At 35.2% G+C, this 21340-nt stretch overlaps 1 protein-coding gene across 10 annotated transcripts in view; it reads right to left on the bottom strand.

Moving 5' to 3' along the window:
* Positions 1-21340, bottom strand: part of SOX6 (SRY-box transcription factor 6) — a 334845-nt gene that overhangs the window by 37540 nt on the left and 275965 nt on the right. For all 10 annotated transcript variants that reach the window (XM_030450938.1, XM_030450944.1, XM_030450942.1 and 7 more), the window contains one exon: positions 19197-19387. In XM_030450938.1, coding sequence (XP_030306798.1) covers positions 19197-19387 — 191 coding nt within the window. The remainder of the gene's footprint in view (positions 1-19196; positions 19388-21340) is intronic.

The raw sequence follows: 21340 nt of genomic DNA on the forward strand, positions 1-21340 counted from the left end.
CACCCTGACATTCTGCTGCTTTTAGTTCAAAAACTGTTCCAGTACTATCTCTGAATACCAAGTAAACAGCATGGACTAACATCCCTGCCACAGGCTATGGATTAGTGTCACGTTACAGCGCCTCAAAACAGAAAGCTTACTTGAAAAGATGTGGGGACAAAGACAGTAGGTCCCTTTTAAATCAGTTCTTCAATCCTAAAGCATAACTGAAGAGACTACAAGGTGGTAACAGGGAATTTAGGCTAAATTTCTTTGCCTGACTGGCAAGCCACAGTTGGCTTCCACATAACTATGAGACATATGCAAGACCATCACAAGCAGAAAATCCACCAAAGTTGTTCAGTAACAATTCACAGTGATTGTGGGGCTTTCTTCTTTTAAGATCCAGGTTCTGGAGTCAAAACTGAAAATTGTAGTTTCATCAATATTTAAAGTGCCTAAAAACTAGTTTGGAGTGCTAAAGGCAAAAAGTTTATCAGATAAATAAACGCCAACCCAAATGACCTGCTTGTAAACACCCACTTTAGTTAATTATTTTGGAAGCCTGATTTCAAGGATCAGAATTTCTAGAGTCTCTGGTTAATGTGAGCAGTAGCCATCTTGGTCTCTGGCACAAATAAAATGGATTTAGATACATTCCCTGATTATTGGGAGCATTCAGCACGTCCTAATAAGTTAATAGACTTCAGTAAACTGGAAGTTGCTTTTTAAAATGTGTATGAACTTAAAAATATTTTTTAAAAGAAAAAAAGAAAAGAAAAAAAAAGCCAGATAGGAAATGTATCCACTGAAGTAGTGTCTTATGCACTCCTACACATGAAATACTGACATACCCATAACTATTGCCACACTTGCAGGCACTGCTAAGCCATGGATCTGCCCTGGTTAGATTACTCTGAACAGGATTACTGCACTTACTGAGTCCCCATAACCAAATGCTTTATGTCTTTGTTCATATGGTTTTAATATGGTTTTAACCAATTGCAAGGTTATTTATAAGTTTGCAACTCCCCAGTAGTTAGAATTATGAAGCGTTCAGACTTAAGCATATCCAGTTGTGCGGTAACCCAACTACTGCTTTCATGCGGTTTCCAACTTTTTATTCTTGCACAAAGGCATGATGCATGGCAGTACATGAGAACTTGCTGATTAACTCTTTGTTTCAGCAGCAAATTCATGCAGCAGCCACAGTAAAATTACACATTAAATAAGAGCTAAATATTTTTTTAAAAAGTAAAATAAATTAAAATAGTGACATGCACTGTAGAGTTCCACCTCAGACAGATGAGAAGTCATTAGTCCTTGAAAAATAAAGGGACAATCAATTAAATTCACAGCTGGTAAGTGAAAAGCAAACAAAAGGAGTTGCTACTTTACACTCTGCATAATAGGGCTGTACAATTCACTAGAGGTCAGACAGAGTCCAAAGCTTGGGCTGCCACTTGTTTTTAAAAGCGCTGGATAATTTTATGACTGTTAATAACATTTGTAGTAACACATGCTAAGATAATCAAATCTCATGTTCCAGAGTGTAAGCTGTTCAACTGTGGGGGTCAACCTTGTTCTGTCTGCTGCTCCCTTGACTCCTGACCAACATCCACAGATGATTAAATGAGAGCCTTCTATGGAAAAAAGTCCATTTTCTTTCATAACACCAGGTAGTGCTCACTAGATTTAAGGGAGAACTGGTAAATACTAGAGACCAAATCTATTTATCTTATAATTAGAACGAATCTGAATGCAACCACTTAAACCCCCCACATTTTCTTTTAATTAAACAAAAATATGTGCATTTTTGAGAGACAGACAAAAATAAACACAAATTACAATTTACATTCACTTCTACTAGGAAACAGCAAAACTGGGGATTTTTTTTTTCTATTGTGCAGTGACTACGAGAAGCAATACAACTGCTACTCCAGGATCTTCAGAATGGTCATTCACATTTCTAATGTTTGAGTTACAAGAATAAATGCATAAGGACATGGCAAAACTAAAGGTTTTTTTCCCCTTAGTAGACTAAATAAATACTATGGAATATTAAAATTATAATATACATTTTGCTATATTTCAGTTTAATTTAGCAGCTGGCTGGACCTTGTCAGTTATGAGTTCACTTTCAACAGTTATTTAAAAACTGAGACATTCAAATGCCATAAAAGTGTACTTTCACCAAATTTAGACAATATCATGATTCTGTATGTATGTCTGCATGCTCTCCCAAATTTTTCTGTTTATGATTGAATTTCACTAAAAGTATTGTAATGCATTAGTATCAGAACAGAATTTAGAAGATCAGAGATCTGGTTACTGGCCTGAAAACTGTGAATTTCCTTTTCTCTTAATCATCTAGTAATATATTCCAGGCTAAAAACACAGCTTTAAGCCACAACAGTATAGTAACCAGCAAAACTATTCTATTCAGCACAAAATTTTTGGGGGGATGGAAAAAAAAAAAGAGGCAGAAAAGAAGTCACCAATTTTAAATTCATTGTGGTGTTCTGCAAACCTCAACAGCACAAAGCAAATTCAGCTGCCCTCCACACCAAATTGGGAAAGGAAAAGTCTTAAAAAAAAAACCAGCTTCAGAGCACACATACAGAGATATACACACATGCTACTGGTCAAAGACCTTGAGAAGTAATGTGATGGTTTTTTATGAAGGATGTGGAAATATAAAAGTGCATGCAAACACACACAGATATATGTTCAGTTTAAAACCTATAAAAACCAAGATAAAGACAGATGATGCTCTCATAGATGCTTTCGTTCCATCATTTCAGCTGTGCGTTATGATAGACACGTATCAGATTTTGCAATGTGATTAAACAGTTCTGGAAAAGCTGTTATAAATATTGATTCCATTATGTAATAATCGATTATCAAATAGCAATAAATGCACTATTTTTACTCAGCATATGGGTAGCAATTATAAAAAATTAAAAACAAATATTTCAAATACTCTATTTGCAAGTATTTTTACAATTAAAGAACTAAACTTCATGGAAAATCTGAATTTTGTGCATTTATTACAGAAATCTTTGAACATAAATAGTATTGGGTATTGTAAGTACAGACTCCAGAAGCTACTTCTGGGTAGTCCTCCAGGACTTTGAAAATATGGGTATCTAACCCAGATACACTGAATGAGTTACTGGGGCTCCCTGCCCCTGCTATTTATCTCTAGAAGCAATGCAGACCACTAGACATGGCTGTTCCCTTCCATTTCCTGGAAGACACCTGAAGTAGTTTACCTTGGTGATTCAGAAGACACTTGGGCTTAAATGTTCATATTCATATTTAAAATCAGAAATGCAATCAAGGCAGGTAACAAAAGCCCACCGAATGCTACTGTTTGCAAGCTCACGCCCTGCTTTGTGTTGGATGTATATTATGGCACACTATGCATATATTTATTAAGTAAGCTTTTACTGTATTTATCAAGTGGATTTTTTGTGGGTTTTTTAAGTGTACATTTTCGGTGTATTTTTTCAAGGTTGCATTTTATCATTGCTGCATTTTATCATTGCTGCTTATATATTACACTGTTTCTATTCACTTCTTTTTTGTTATGTTCAGAGAGAAAAAAAACATATCACTAAAGAATAGGGATGGCTGACAATGGAGCAATGATAATAACATCATTATGCAGTGTTTTGCCTCTTGTACCCCCATCACTGCCATGTTTTTCTCTGATTACTTCAGCCTCCAGAAAATGTGCTGCTTACTGTTCATGTCAAAAAGGCAGGTTAACTGTTTGCATGATTACAATATAGACTATGATGTACATAATGCCTGTGATAATATAGATGTACCCCTCAACTGGCTCCTGTCTTTAATCTTCATTCAAGAGGCGAGGGAAAAAAAACAAGCAACAAACAAAAAAAACCCACCAAACTAAACAAAATACCCCAACCAGCCAACCAACTAAACAAAAAACTCAACAAATAAACAAACAACAAAACAAAAATTAAAAAAGGAAGTAAGGAGCTGAGGACATTCACTGCAGTCCAACAGAAGTCTCAAGGACATGGATAGTCACTACTTAACTCCAGGGGAATACTTATGTCATTGAATTAAGAATGGACTAATACAGTTCAATGATTCAAGGTCAAAGTGTGTAATTCTTGTATGTTTACACTGAATATGGAAATATAAATAAAACAACTTCTTTCCAGGCTGAAAAAGATGCTTTACCCTTCTTATTGATTACTCTTTTTTCCCCTTTGATAATGTAGTTAGAATGTTGAAGGCTGCCTAGTATGAAGAAGAATTATTCTGGTTCAGGAATAAAATAATAGAAACCCATGAACACAGTCCTGTAACACAGGATTTATGCAAATGGACAAGATCTTGCATTAACAACATCCTAGCAAAAGGCAAATGAGCAACTCCCTAGTGGTGAAACTGCTGTACTTATCTTTCCAATACAATCAGAACTAAGATGCTCATAATTCATGTTCTTAAAATTTGTACTCAAGCAAGAAGCAGCCCAAACTGGATATACGATCACCATAAATTCATCAAAACAAACATAAGCATGAAACTAATAAAGTAGGATAAAGGTTCCATTTCCTACGTTCAACATGCAAATGCAGGCAAATATGTACTTCCTGGAAACTGGGAGAGACTTAACACCTCTCAGAAGTAGTAACTCTTCCATGCAGGAAATATGAATAACAATGATGCAATACAGACAGTACTTCAAAAAAGTAACTGAAGGCTATGCAATTTTTTCATGCAGAATCTAGAAACCCTTACACCTGAAACTATCTGAAATGCAAAGTGAATACCTATAGGCTGAAAAAATTGTCATTTTACTGCTGCAATATACAAAAACAAAAGTGCTAATGCTTCTGGCAAAAATTCATTCTCTAACTTTTCATTTAAAATAGAATGATTTTGCAAGCCTTCTTTTGTTTTTACCATGAAAAACTTGTTTCAAATTTCCAATAGAAGATACCCATCACCCTCCTGCTCAATGCAACAATGACAGTTTCAAAACCACTTTTATACCTTAACAACCAGTCTTGAATGGGAGTTTCAAAAGCAGTGGTTTCACCCACAGAGCATATTAGTCATTTATGTCCCAGCTAAGACCTATTTTTTACCTTGTTTTTAGTATAACAGACTCTTTCCTACTACATCTCTCTGCGTTTAGAATAAACTTTTTCCCTCTTTTCCCCTGTCCCCTTTCATCTGCTCTAGTTGACTTATATGGAAAAGTTCATGCAATCCACTTAAGGAACATTCCAGTACTTCATTCCGGTGGAAGATTTTTGCTGCTCTGTGGACAAATAAAATCTCTGAGTAAGAGGGAATTTCCTGTCTCATACCTTCCTTACTCCTTTGTGTACTTGTATATTTTAAAACTGTGGTCATATTTTCTAGTTCTGCCTTACAGTAAAGAGAATAATATCCTGAGGAAGCAATAAGCATTTTGGAGCTTTTCACTTTTCTATATGTACACAATTATAATGTCTGCCACTGTCTCCCAGTAGTACCCAAACACTTTTTAAAAGGAGGTTGGTGGAAGCATCATCAGGCACAGAGAGGGGAAAGTGTTATCTTCTAGTTACCCAGAAAGTCAATGATTAAGCTGAGAACTGAACCCAAGACTTCTGAACATTAGACAAGTCCACTGGCTGCTATGCCACACTGCCTCTGCCGTAAATCTGTTTGATGGATTTTTCAGTCATGGAACATTAAAGGCCCTGCTCTTGTCTAATGAATATGTTTAAAGAAAACAGTACAAACAAAAGCAAATTTAACACTTAAATTATCTGAGACATACTGCTTCAGTGTCACATTTGGATAAAGGATTTCCTACTGGAGACATATGTACACCTATACATACTGAAAAATGTTGTAGCCAGTACCACTAGCTGGCATACTGGTATCTATTTATGCCTGTAAAGGGAACATAATCAGTTTTAGTTGGTTAAGTACAATCTGAGCCAGTTTTATATTATGACCAGAAGCTTGGCAGCACAGTAGCAGTGGCAAATAGCAGAAAATTGCTTACAGAGTTATTTGCCAGATTACTTGAATGATTTACATTGGTTTTCAAGAGAGTTTCAAGTAATAAAATGTTAAGATTTGGAAAAGGTTTGGACTCTGCATTCTGGTTCCTTAAGCAGCAAGATGCACAGGAGAGGGTTATGATATATTATAACTGACTAAATGAGGCATTTTTTAACATAAGCCACCAGAAAAATTTAGGAACATTTCAGTTTGAAGTCATAAGACTTTTTTTTTTTTTTTTTTAATTGAAGATTTGGAGAGCCAATTGATTTAGATTAAACACTCAGATTTTCACATCTACTTGCTTAAGATTCATGTTGATATTGTACTATATATGGACATACAGTTTGTACTCCAGATAAATTGATCTGACTACAAGCCTCACTCTTTAGTATGATTCTTACTCCAAGATAAATCAATATTTAGTATCTCCTGCAACAGCCCCAGTAGATAATTTTAAACCTTTTCTGCATCCTGTTAAGCTACCTTTAAAATTCTTTATACAAGGCTTCACAGATGACTTCTTAAAACCTAATTTATGAAAAGCAGTCTTAAATTCATTAATTCAGAAGGAAAGGTTTTTTTAATCTGCTTCATTGTGCTGATCTCAGAATATATCTCTTTTAGCTAATTCTCCTGCTCAGCTAATTTGAAAAATAAATACTTCCTGCACATCTATAACACAGATTTTAAGCATTAACAAAAAAACAAAAAACAAAAACAAAAAAAAAAAACCAAAACCCAAAAACACACCAAAAAAACCCAGCTATTGCTTTTTATATGGCTCACAGTATCACTAGGGCATGGACTTCTTCAAGGCAGAAGGTCCCTGGAGAGGATGGGTACTCTCCATCATCAGGTACCAACCTCCATGTAGCTCAAAGCACGCTGCCACATCATCTAAGAGAAGCAGTGATAAGCAGCAGTATCTCAGGCTCAGGCATCAGCCACATCTCAGATTTAATTTTGAACATTAAAATCGACTGTTTGATCTCTTTCTCCTCTCCACCCTCCAATCTGGTGAAGTAGCTAAGGAGGAAAAACATCTCTTCCATTCCCCTCAAACCTCTCCTATGGCTAAGGGTCCCAGTGGGACAGGAGTCTTTGATATCAGAAGAATGCAAACAGCAAAGCTCAGGTTTGCTGCTTCTTAGGATTTAGAAATAGAGATATAAGAGGGATTTCAAATTATTATCTATTAGGAGAACAGAAAGGGATGATGCCAAAAGGATGGAAAGAGCTGTATGCTTTGGAGCTATTTGGTTGTATACTCACCTTTCAAACTACAGGATATTCATTTTCTTAACTGTATTCTTCCTTACTCTGATTTCCTACTCTGCATCACATTCAAAATTCAGTTGCACAGACACTGTAGGCAGCAGTACAGCTTTTTCCCATCCCTCACCCTCCAACCTCCTGTTTCCTATCACAAACAGCCCACAACCCTTTAAATCTTATTCAGCTATTGACAGGGTCATGATGAAAACTCAGTGAAATGTTCCAATTTAATAAAAGAGGAGGGGGGACTTTTTCTTTTCAAAGAATTATAAGACATATATCAAAGACATATTTTGTCCCTTTTAGAAGAGAGCTGTACATGACAGTGATGATACAATGAATGATAAATTGTGTTTGCCTTTTTGCACTGAGTGAAATGGAAGTTCTACATAGCATAGCATGCTATTTAGTGGAGAAGACTGATAGGTGTTCTGGTCCATATAGTGTCAGTGTACATGACTGTGAATACTGAAGTAGCCCACTCCTTGCAAAGAAAGAGAAAAAATAAGCCTTGGTTGAAAGAGAGTTGGAAGAAAACTTTGCGGGAAAATATATTTTTTTTTTCCATTTGTAAGTTTTGGGATCTTTCTGAAAGGAAACAAAGAGTTGGTCTACACTCCATTAATGAAACATTTGTCATGATGTAGTGTGATCTGTAGTGTGCCTGAAGAAAACACAGGTGTTTTGCAAAGGTTGTGCAAGTAATCACCTGATAAAGGGGAGTCCCTTGGGAGAAAGAGTGCAGCCACACTGGCTAATCTTATTCATAAGAATTCAAATACCTTGAATGGCACCAGGCAAGGAACAGAATTCTGCTAAGGAGCTGGCAACTGATTGTTTTGGAAATCTGCTGAACCCTTGTAAGACCAAGTTTTACAGTATGTGATCTATAGTAACTCTTTTTGGGTACAGTTCTAATGCACATCTTCCAAAGGATGCACTGAGCAAGAATCTGTATGTATGTCTAAAGTTCATCTAAATAGGAACCATATAATGAAATTATCACCTAGCAATTGAACTCAAGGAAGGAAAGAAAATGGCAGTGAGATAAGAATGCATCCACTGCTTGCTATGTCAAGAAGCCTTTGGCAAGATAACAGTGAAAGCATGCACCCAGCCACTGATCAACATGGGCCTGACATAAAATCACAGGTGTCTACTCTTACTGGCTGTTTAATAAATTGCTTTGGAAGGGATGAAGGTGAAGAGATCTTTCCAAAACCTTGTCTCAGTGTTCTCCCTCAGTTAATGAATGTCAGCAAGTGGAAGAGAACAGATATTTGATATGTTTTTGCAGCCTTACTTATAGAAGCATTTGCAACATGTTAGCAGCCAGAGGCATAAAAGTGAAATACAGGGAAATGAATGTTGTCTGTAGATTTTTAGGATGTAAGCTGGGCAATTTCAGCTTGTGGGTTAGGCATACTTTAAGTTTTAAGTAGTGTTATAACAGATTACTATGACCTGAGCACAATTTTAGTACTGGTAATCTGATGTTGAATATCATTTATTACCCTGTTACACATTTTCAATTGAGATAGACCTGTTTATGGAGCCAGTATTATGTGACTACAGATGGACAAGCTGTGTGCAGCAAACACAGCCTTTCTTATGTTTTCCAACTACCCCTGGAGGATCAGCAATTTCGATACAAGGACAAGTAACACGTCAGTGTTCTAACAATCTAACTTTTGAGTTATGCGTGAACTATTCACATAAATGCTTAACAGTTTGCTGCCTGTGATTTATGCTGTAGTTGGTTACCAAAGACAAATCACATTGTTTTCAGTGTCTGCATTGCAGTATTGCAACATTGCCTTAAATTACCTGAAAAAAATCAACAGTGAATGCTCTCAGCCCAAACACCTTCCAGGTAGTGGAAAGCTTTCACTTTCATCTGTTAAATTCTGCTCCCATTAGCTTCAACATCACAAAAAACCTGATGAACCTGCCTCTAACTTGCCATTGGTAGGACAAAGATGGCAGTGGCAAGGCATAGTGCAGCAAGGCCTGCAGGACTCCTAGATTAAATTGCTGCAAAGTTCACAGAGTTGCTGTAAAGATCTATAATTAGCACTGACACTGTATCAGTGCTTGGAAGAGCTCCCTGATACTGCCTTCCTCATTTGGTCAGCATGGTAGGTGCTGCACCAAAGCCTACATTTTTTGTGAACAGGGGCAGCAATTTGGGCATAAACAGCAAAAGCTTAACTGTGCACAAATGTCCATGTTCTTATACAAATACACCCATAGAAATAAAAGTCTGTTTGCATGAATATTTGTGAAAAGAAAACAAAGGGAGGACTAAACATGGTCTTACTACATTAATCATATTTCAAACAAACATTTGCAAATACCATTTTGCATTACTTCTCAAGTCTTTTCATGAGACAAAAGAAGCCAATTTCACCTGCTAGCATACTTTTTCTTTTGCCTGAAGCAAAACAGTCAAGACAGTACAAAGCAGCATATAATCCCACAAACAGGCAGCTAAATAAATATCCTGCAACAACAGAGACTGTATTTCAATTTATCCTATTGATGCAGCCTAATGATGCTTGAGAAACAGGAGTCAAAGTAAGGAAATATCAGAAAAAGTAATCCAAATTTATTCTCGTTCTACTTAATCTACCACAGTTGAGAGTTATATTGGCAATGCATTTGGAGTTGTGAATTTACTTAGAGGACTACACAGAGCTTGGAAGAAACAGCAGTAACTTTTGTGGAAGTCTGCTTGTATCTAAGTGTGAAATAGTATGCAAATGTATTCTGTAGTTCTCGGGACAATTGAAGAAGTTATATGATAGGATTGAGCAGCTGCCATTCCAACCCACAACTTAAATTGAATATATTCCTGTCCTAGCAAATTTATGTTCAAACAATAATTTTCAACACATCTTTACTGTTGCATGGAGAAGCACACGAAAAACTTGGTACATATCTGCAAACTCTCCTGAGTAGTTTGGGAAATGTACATAAGAAGATACAATTATTATGCTGTTACTCTCAGCACAAAGACACTATCCTTTATGGCAGAACATCATCCTTTGGGAAATATTATCCTTGTTGGTTTCTGAAAATTTTTCAGCATTCACCCTGGGGACCCATTTTACTCTAATTCTGTTCCTTTGGGATTTTGTGTTGCTCCAAGATTTAAGGGAGAACATCAAAATAGGGCAAAGCTTTTATGCTTTTCAAGAAAATACTCCATGCAAATGAAAAAAACAGTGTATTAGGAATTTTTTACTGAGCTGGTACTGCAATAAAAGAAAGGGGCCAAAATGCCTTTTTATTATTATTAATCATTGTCATCATCATTAATGAAGTCTAAACCCTGCAGATAGGGAACTCCTTCAAGAAATAATAATTTTAAAAGTTGGTTTTAGTGCCCATACAAGCATACTATTAAGGATACATAGTGACAAAAACTCTAGGAGCCAATATTCAAATGCAAAAGTAACAATTAGCTAGTTTCTTTCCTTAAAAAGATATTTTATTGCCAAGTGTTCCTGTGACAGAATCAGAACTATGAAAAACTTCAACTTAATTTGGGAATTTTCATTACTATACTGTGTGTGTGTGTATATATGTATATAGTTATTCATATAATAATGTTCTTATTGGTTATTTACACTTAAGTGCATTTTATTTTAATTTCTTACATAAATACATCATTATTGGAATGGCCAAACTTTTTTTTTTTAATTTATGGTTCCATAAAGTTTCCATGATTTATACTTTGGGAAAGTAATGCAATTGAGCAAAATATTTAAAAACAAAGGTCAGCACAGCCAATTCTTCTGTAAGTGCAAAACTGGATCCATAATAAGCTAGCACCAAAGCTAACTTATCTGTAAATTTAGATGGCCTACATATGCCAGATTTTGCACTGTTTCTTTTTTTCTTTTCACTGTCAGTTCCACAGTTTCAGTGGACATGTATTTTTAATGTGTAAATTTCAAATACATTATTTGTATGTCATTCTGCATATAGCACATAAAGTATATCTAAAAAAAAAAAAAAAGTAGGTATATTGGCAGGAAAAAATATGACTATCTATGTGTTAATGGAATTTGAGTAGTAGCATGTGATCAGTTAAAGTCTGAATCATATGTTATATGCAGACAAAAAGTTAACATTTCATGAGCAGCTTTAATATTTCCATCTCCTGAGTCTGAGGGACAGACATGACAAGATGTCATACCCACTGTCTGCACCTGGTTGCTACTATAACCCTGGTCTTGATAATGGAGCTATGGTCTTCTTCTGAGGTTAATGTTAGAATGGCATTTTCTTCCCATAACTCTTATAACCTGAGTTATAACCTGAGCACTGTTACAACTGCATTTGACCCCGCTGCATGTGCAGTTACAAATTTCATCATATTCCTCACTAAATGCATAGAGATCAGATAAGATATTTCCTTAAGTATGGGTACACTTTCTAAGCCTGATTTTATTTCCTGTGACAGTTAGAAAAGGTAGGGATATAGTACAGACCTCAGGATTATATCGAAAGTCAGAGTACTTTTTTTCCTTGTTTGCTTACAATGGAAACATTTATCTTTAAAAGATACATTTGGAGACCAAGGGATTAATTTCTTTTTTTTTTCTAAAACGCTCCACTTTTAATTTAATTTCAAATAACATTTTAAAGTTCTAATTGTAAAGTCACTGCAACACTTCTTGATGTCAGAGATTAAAATCATTCAGCTATTCAAAGATGCATCTAATTCCTGACCAGTCCTCATAACACACAGAAAGAAAAAGAAAAAGTGCCCTACTATTATCCTATAAATACATTGATTTATAAAACCAGTGCAAGCAGATATGACAATGAAATAGTACAAAAGCAAAAACCACCAACACCTTTAGCTTCTTGAAATAACAGCAGGGAATTCCCTGGAGTGATATTCTGCCTAGGAAGTTCTGTCATAATGCATACAATAAACTCTGCAGAAGTGTGTCTTGGAATCATTATTTTTTTCCCGCATTCATGGGTATAAATTTATATTGATTTCATGTACTGTCATTTGTTGAAAGCAATGGCATAAATAAAAAATATTTCTCAGCTTCAAAACTAAAAGTTTGAACTCCAGAATATTTTCCAGTTCTAATAAAAGGGGGCAGTATTACACCAGCTGAAATTCCGAATTGCCCAAATTATTGTAAAAAGTGGTGGAGAATGATACAATACTGCTGAATTTCACTGGCAATAGACTGACACTTTATATGCAGTAACAAGTCTGCTTCTCTGCCTTAGCTCTCAGAGCTAGGGACTTAAGCTCCTGCATTGCATCTTCTGCATCTTCTTTAGAAAATTTTAACTCAAGTCACTATTTTTCTTTCAAAATTAATGAGAAAATATTACAGCTGATATTAAATGAAGGAACATCTGTCATTTAGCTAGGATAAACCCTATGCATAAAAATAAAATTGTAAAATTATTGCAGTTTTTTTCTTTGTTTTTTGTTGGTTTTGTTGTTGTTGTTGTTGTTTTTTAATAAATTACTGGTGCCCAAATATGGCTTTAGAAAGTTAATTTTGATCAGCCAAAATAAAAGAAATCATTGCTTACAAATACATACAGTTAGATAACTAAATTGCCCAAATTCACAGAAACTTATAATGGACATTTGTTTTGCAGGAATTATGAGGACTGATGGGATTTGTATTTAAAAATTTTCCCTATTCTGAGGCATTTAATTTAGACAAGTCATTTACCTGTTATAAAATGATGGAACTGTTAAGAAGTGTCTACGAAACATGTCCTCTACATCTCAAAATTCCCCAAGAAAAGGTTTGTCGACTGAGCAGAATGATATATTCAGGAAAAACAGTTTCCCACTTGCAGTGTCTCTTCGTGGAGATCTGATTCTTCATTAGACAGATGGAATACACTCCCACTGAGTTGAATAAATTGCCTATATTCTTACAAGAAAGTGAGACCACACCAACAGTTCCTTAAGTAAATCAGACTCTTTTTTTCTATCTACACAGTTCCAGATTTTCTATTATAGGAACCAAATATATATATTTGAACTCAGAGTAAATTATACCTAAGTGTAAGCTACATTGGGTGGGACATCCTTAGGCTGCAGGTATAACAAAGCTTGGTATAATGTTTGTTGAGGCAATACCATAATAAAAATACTAACTTTGCAAAACTAGTAATTTGATGATGGTATTTCTATTAGTTTTTCTGGAATAATTATGAGGGATTTGTTCTTTAATTATAAGGAGAACTAAGATTTAAGCAACAGAAATAAGAATCTAATTGAAAATGCTTGCAGCTTCTGCTATGTCTCGCAGCAAACTAAAACACAAACATTGACCCGTTATGCACTAGTTACAAATATTCTATGAGAAACTAAAGCAAAAAAAATAAAGTATAAAACATTTTTCTTAAAAGACAAAAGCAAATGAGAATAGATCAGTGCCTGCAAATCTAAACCACTTATAAAGATTTTTAAAAGTTCACCAGACCCTTATGACCAATTTTTTCATGTTCCTCAGGGAACTTAAGGGTGGTCATGACTATTTTCATGGAGAAAAGATAAATGAATGCAGGATGCACTGGAAAAATACTTTCATAACTATGTGCTGCTTTTGTTTTTAAACTGAGTTGAAAAGTTACTAATAACAAGGATGCTAATAACAAAGTGCTTCTCTTGGTGACTGCATGAGAAACACTCTGCACTTGCAGAATCTCAGTGTGATTCTAGGTTCTGCACTTGTTCTGTCTACGATACTGACGTACGGGGAGAGAAAAAAGCTGGTAAAAAACTGCTGTGAACAGAATCCACTATGTCTTACATTCAGAAAAAAAGCAGTGCAATTATGGAATCGTTGCAGGGCTCTAAGCAGTCAAAAGGTGATTATGCATAACTAGCAACTTTTCCTACAAAGACTTTCTGAAGTGTTTTTATTAGGCAAAGTTTGTACGCATGTGCAGTAGCTTCATATAAATGATGAAGCGGAACAACTCCTGAGGAGCTGTTACACTCTGTTGTGTCAATAATCCACATATTTAACAGTCCCTAAACACAGCAGACCATAACACCTCCAAAGAAGTCATTATGGCATATCAAGTCAAATCCAAGTGGCTAAATATGGATTTGATCAATAGACTGTAACATCTCCAAGGGTCTTGATACACATTTTGAAGAATATAAATATATTGCATCCAGACTGTGGTCTATATTAGGATGATGTGGATTCAACTTGTAAAACTTTGATTTAGAAATAAGAAAGGAATAAAAGGCTCATTATAAGAGGTGCTAAAATACCATAATTCCCAAGAAGTAGACAATGACTCCTGTAATTTATTTTGGGGCCCTATTCTGTTTCCTGCTGCAAACACACAGTTGCCTGAAAATCTACAAAAGAGTGGGAATGGAATATAAACATCAAATGTTATATTAAATTCTGCTTCCTCTCAAATGTCAATGAATATGCTTCCTAGATGAGTAAATGGGGAGGTGGGGGTATATCCTTGAGTCTAGCAGATCTGCTGGGATTATTAATTTGGTATATATTTTGTCTTGACTTCATATATTTATCTCCAATGAAAATAATATATCTGTCTATGTATTTTCTACAAAAATTTTCTGAAGACATTTTGTCAGTATTTTCATGCTTTATGCATAAAAAGATATGATCTGGGCCTCTTAAAAATAGTATCAGTTATCTTATAAATGATATAGAATTTTCAGGTTAATTTAAAGCCTTAAGTCAAAGCAAATCTTCTAGGCAATCACACTGGTTTGAAATATTAAAAGTAAATACAAGTAGTCCTAGAAATGCAAATTTTGTTTAACTGCTCTTGTTTTTGCTGAGAGTAAACATGTCTGGACTGGAAAAAAGTCCCACCCTCTGAACAAAGACAATTTTTATCTAATTTTACTATTGTTATATCACATGGAAAGAGCTCTGTGGCTTATTTCCTGGATTTTAATAATTCTCACCCCTTCTCCAGTGTTTCTGTTTATACTGTGAAAACAGTAACACTGTTACTTCTTCCCTTTCCTCAGTCATACTACAGGAGACCAGCTCCAGGTGGAGTAGAAAAAAAAAATCCACTCTGCTGTAATGACTTCTTGATTCTTTTGCACTGAAGTGTAGGTTTTGGCTCAGACAGAGTTAATTTTAGTTCACGTGATGCTGAGTTTTGGATTTGTGACTAAAACAGTGCTGATAACACAGAGGTGGTTTACCTATTGCTGAACATCGCTTCTACCGCATCCAGGCCTTTTCTGTTTCATACGTCAGCCTGCCAGGCTGGGGGTGCACAATATGCTGGGAGGGAGAACAGCCAGGCCAGACAACCCTGACTGACCAAATACTTATTCCACACCACATGACACTGGGGTCAGCACAAAGAGCTGGGGGAAGAGGGAGGAACAGGAAAAGTGGAGTTTTGGCATTTGTCTTCCCAAGTAACTGTTAAATGTGCTGAAGCCCTGCTTTCCTGGAAATGGCTAAACATCTGCCTGTCAATGGGATTCAGTGAATGTTTCCTTATTTTGCTTTTCTTGCATGAACAGTTTTTGCTTTACTTACTAAAATGCCTCAACTCAAGTTTTCTCACTTTTATCATTCTGATTCTCTTCCCCATCACACTGGAGCAGCTACGTGATGCCTACCTCCCCTCCTGTAACCCACAACAGTACACAAACTGAAATAACTCCATAATCACAGATGTCTATAGAATCATCTCAAAAGCATAGCCTAACCTTAATGCTTCAGAAAAGGGAAAAGTAGGACTGTGTCAGTGCTGCATGGTTTCATTTTGGTTTTTCTGATGAGTGAATCTCTGTGAGCATGTTTAAAGCTTTGTAGGAGATTTTTTTTTGAAAAGCAGAATATGAACAGAGGCAATTTTCAAGTCTGTGTCTCTAACCAAATACAAAGCTCTCTGAGATTTAAATGAAACATTTTCGTAAAGGCCTGAGCCCAGGCTTTGAAGCTATGTATATAATTTTGTAAGCGCAATCATTTGCACAACAAACTATTACCATCTATCTGAACTTGAAGACCAATAACTGACCAGAACCCAATAGCTTTTTTAAACCAGCTGCAGGCAATTAATTTGTCATCTTTTTCTGGTGCCGGATTCTAGCTACTCATTTATACAAGTCTAATTACCTGAAGCCAATTTCTGAAAATTTGGCCCTGAAAACATAGGGTCCTGATTCTTCAAAAGAAACCAATCCAAAATTGCAACTATGTTATCAAAGCTCCTCTGGGATTATGACAGAAACTATACACAATCTTCTTGGCATGCAATTATTTCAAAATTGTGTTTTTTTAATTGAAGTGATCTATCATTCCCCATCCTGTTCCTACATCCCCCCCCTCCATATTTTGATCATCCTGCCCATCATTTTTAGAGTAAAAGAAATATATCGTAATGTTAAAATTGAAAGGTAGAGAATAAATGGGGAAAGAAGAGTATTCTAGAATTCTGTCTGGGGAAATTATGCTTCTGGGTTTATTTTCTTTGATACTTGCTAAAAAAAAAAATACATTCCTTTAGTATTCATGACTTATTTAATTCTTTTGTTTTCTTTAGGATAGAGAGTGGGGAAATATAATTTTAAATGACTGATTTATATCCCATTCTTCTGTAAATCCTGCCTTTTCTTGCATCTACAGAGCAAGGATAACAGACTAGCATACCAAAAGTAAAACCAGAGTACATATGACACCTTTTTCCTGCCTTAATGGTTCACTACATTGTACATGCTACAATAAATAAACCCAGAAGGATTATATAAAGGCACTGAGAGATTTAACAACAGATTTCGCTGCTGATGTTTTATTCCTAGGTTTTAAAAGCTGCAAGTGCTACCATGAAAAGTCTCTCCACGCAAGATGGCATTTGAGAATGATGTTGTTTATATTTGTTAAAGAGTTCCAATTGACTCTGCTATATTTGCAAGTAATTTTTTTTCCTTTGACTGTCTGATGTATCACCTTAATCTGGAAGCTGTTCATCAATCTATATTGCTATTAAACAGCACAAAAAAAAATTTTATTATTTGCTGATTTACTGACTCTGCTTTAAAAGGTGATAGATGAAATAGAAACTTGGTATATCAAATATAAGACACAAATATGGTATTGGAAATACTCAGGAAGCAGACCTCACAAGTAAGTGGATGCAATTTTTATACCAATTTTTCCAAGTCAAATCAGATGTTAGGAAATATTTTAATCGTCCCTATAGTGTATTGGATATTGTTAAACCTCAAGCTATTGGAATCCATAAATTGTTTTAAAATAAGCATAATTTTATAAACTCTTCATACTGATCATAGGTATGAATTTTTTTTTATTTTTTTTTTTGTAGCTTGAACTGTAGTATCCTTAACTTAGTAGGTTAGACAGACACCAACTTTACAATTAAAAGTTCTGTCTGAATGAGGCCTGCTTGATCAGTTATTAATTTCCATATTTTTTCATAGCATTGATCTGTATTAAATGAGTTTTTTAATGCAGACATTTAAACTAATATTAGCAAAAATAAGTATTCATTAACCTCTGAATCTAACTAATGAAACCACTGGTAATCCTTTGTGGCAACAGTTTAATGAATCCTTTTAATAGACACCAACTCTTTCATTTATTTTGAGCACTATAAAGAACCTATCAAGCCAAATATAAAAAGTATATTAAAAAGTATCAACCTGTCTTTGATGGTTCTGTTTACAACATTTCTTTGCTCTTCTGTGATATGCTACAACCCACTTACTTACTTGGTATTTCCTTGTGAGTTGAGACACTGAGTATTCTCTTGTGAGTTGAGGAAAAAAACCATAGTATCACCAAATTAATGGTTTAAGATTCTGCTGAGTTTTATACTCAGCCTGGACTAAAACCTCCTGTTAGTCTTTGGAGTATAATATAATCTTTCCTCCCTCCCTTCCCCAAGATAAAGAGAACCTACCCTCTGATATACATATATATTGTAAAATTTTTATTACCTAATTGCAGGCATTGAAAGCTACCTATTTCTTAATTATTTTTTTTCAGCAAATAGTCTGAAACACAAGTTGCTTTATAGACTAATCAATGTGCCAGTTTTCATTCATTATTAAATTACACCATAACTATCTCTATTTCCCAATGCCATAGTGATTACTGGCATCTTGTAGGCCATGGAAAGGCCACACTGCATGACAACACACAGACAAAGAATTTACCAAGAGACTTCTGTGTTCTCTGAGCTGTCCTTAAAGTGTGTGTGACAGAAACTGTTCCTCACCTTCCAGATACAATCCCAGCTTGCTATTTTGTAAATGGAATGATGTCCTGCTCAGTCCCATGCTGGTCACATTCTCTCACCACTTTCTCTCATTTAAGGTTTTATTGTAGTGCTGCATTTCATTTCAGTGTTTGGAAACTACAGCCAAGACTGAACAAAGAATTTTAATCTCTAATTTCCCACTGAAACTAAGAGCCAAAAGCATGCTTGTGAGCCTAAATACTTTGCTGCATCTGAGTTACAGATTCAAGCACACTCAAATACAATCAACAGATTTGGAATACTCAACCACATTAGTACATAACTGGCCTTTTTGGCATATTTATCAATCCAACCATTCCCAAAAGAACAATTTAAAATCTAGTGACCACTAACAGTGGTAACTCAAACCAATTAATTGTCCACATTTTTATAAGCGTGCTTACAGCTTAATGCACAGGACTCTTTTGGAATGCTGTCATATAAATGTATGGAAGTTTGTAGCACAGCACTGTGAGGTGTCAAGATGTATCTTACATCAAATCAGGTATGGATAAAAGCTCTAAAAATAAATTTTATATAAAAATAAGAAGCTTTTTGCATGAAAAAGAATGCATGACAGACTGTGTGGCAATGGGACACATTACCTTTTCATTCCTGCAGTTGTTTACACCCATGTTATTCATGGAGGGCAATTTTCCATCAACACCATGTGGCTGCTGTTGCTGCTGCTGCTCCCTTTGGATCTGCTCTCTCATTTTTCGAGCCTCCTGAATGGCTTTCATTACTGTGTCCTGGTCCCCAAATAGGGCAGGTGAATTAAGACTGGAAAGGATATCTAGAAATGAAGAACACACTTTATTTAGGTGATTATCCAAATGAGAATTCTAGGTAAGCACTCAGCTCTCAAACTGTTACAGCTGCACCCAGGTAACATCTGCAAAGTGAGGAAGAGTGGCAATTGTCTGTCTGAAGGCTGAATTAATCTGTAGAATTAATTGATAAGCCAGTGGACTTTTGCTGTTATAAACAGAACCACCCATTCCTGGCACTGCCTAATATGGAGATATCTGAGCATACTCATGGATGCAATGTTCAAAGTTAAATATATGTTTAAGTGGGAAGTCTTTCAAGTATTAATTATAATTAATAAAATTAATGAAGAACAAGAAAGAAATCTTGTTTACTTGACCATGAAATTCTATGTCAATTTTTAGAATTTCTTCATTGAGAGAACCATCAATTCACACATTTAGATTTTGAGTTCAGAAAGAATGTCCACAGGTACTTTTGGGGCACAGAGCTTATTATTCCCTTAACATGAGTATAAAGCCCAAAATCAGTAGAGAAAAAATGGCTTTCTTTCTATGACTCAGGACAGAAAGAGAATTTTTTAAACATGCATCAGAGTCACATAAAACATTCCTGCCACATTTTAAAATGCACAGTAGAGATACAAGATGTGCACTCCAGATGCAGTTTCTGGTTTGACACCAAAAGTCAGCAATTATTTGGTTGTGTTGCTGTGATGAAGCTCATCTACCTCTTCCTGCATGGGAGTATCCTCTATACCACTCGTAGATAGATTTTTGTGCATACATTCTAGATAGGAAATGACAAGCAAAGGTCTTTTTTGAAAACTCAGAATTTGCTAACTTGTATACTTACTAAGAATCCATTCTTGAAAAAAAACCCAAAACCCAACAACAACAACAACAAAAAAACCAAACAAAAACAAAAGTCAGCTGAGTAAAAGAAATATAGCAAGTTAAACCTCAAATCACCCTGAATTCTTTCCCATAAAAAAGGTGAAGATTAAGAGAACTGAGGTGTTTTCTGTCTGAATGAAGCACCACTCTACAAAATAAAATAAAATAAAAGTATCTCTTATCTCTACAAAATAAAAGTAACCTATTAGACAACAATTATTGCTCTTACAGGGTAAAATTTGCAATGCTATGACCATATTCAGTATTTGCATTACTAAAACTTAGAATGAAAGTCTTCCAAATTTACCGTAAAATGGAGCAAAAGCTCCCATATTGCCTGCTGATTTTTGACATTTCCCTTGCTTCCTTCATACTTAAGGATTGATGGGAAAAGTTTTTATGACTTTGTGTGAAAAACATTGACACCTTAGGTGTATCTTCTCTGGACAGTTTTCTGGAATATCTATGACTTCAAACCGATAGCTACTTTTTAATGTTTATACAGTGATAGAAAGAAATAAATTGATGGGTAGAATATCTAGATAGTTGCAGAAAGTACCTTTCAGGGATCATGATGTTCCCAAAAGTTTCGAGAATGGAACAAATCATAATTTTTTATGTATTTAACCTATGTATTTAACATATCTGTTCATTATTCACAAGTGTTTCTATATATTTTACAAGTACACTTGAGCTACAGATTGTGAATAAGTACTCTGTACTTTTTCATCACTGTTAAAATTTACTATTTGAACTTTAAGTCTGATCATCTACATTTTGCAGATCTTCATTCTGTTTCTTGACTTGTTAAGGTAGCCTTCAAACAAAGCTTTCAGATCCATTTAGTTTAATTTCTTTATTTCTTAACTAAAGAATCTTGAGCACAGGTCAAAAATCTCACATATGCAATCATATGAAATAGCAAATAAATAATAAACCCTTAAAAAATAAAATGAGCCAATAATAAACTTAACTGGATGGACTAAAGCTTTTCTCTTTGTTAAAACAAACAAACAAGCAAACAAAAAAGGCATATGGTCTTGGTAAGCTGAACTTAACACCCAGAATGCAGAGAACTCAAC

Source organism: Calypte anna, chromosome 5, assembly GCF_003957555.1.
Source record: "Calypte anna isolate BGI_N300 chromosome 5, bCalAnn1_v1.p, whole genome shotgun sequence".
NCBI lineage: Eukaryota > Metazoa > Chordata > Aves > Apodiformes > Trochilidae > Calypte > Calypte anna.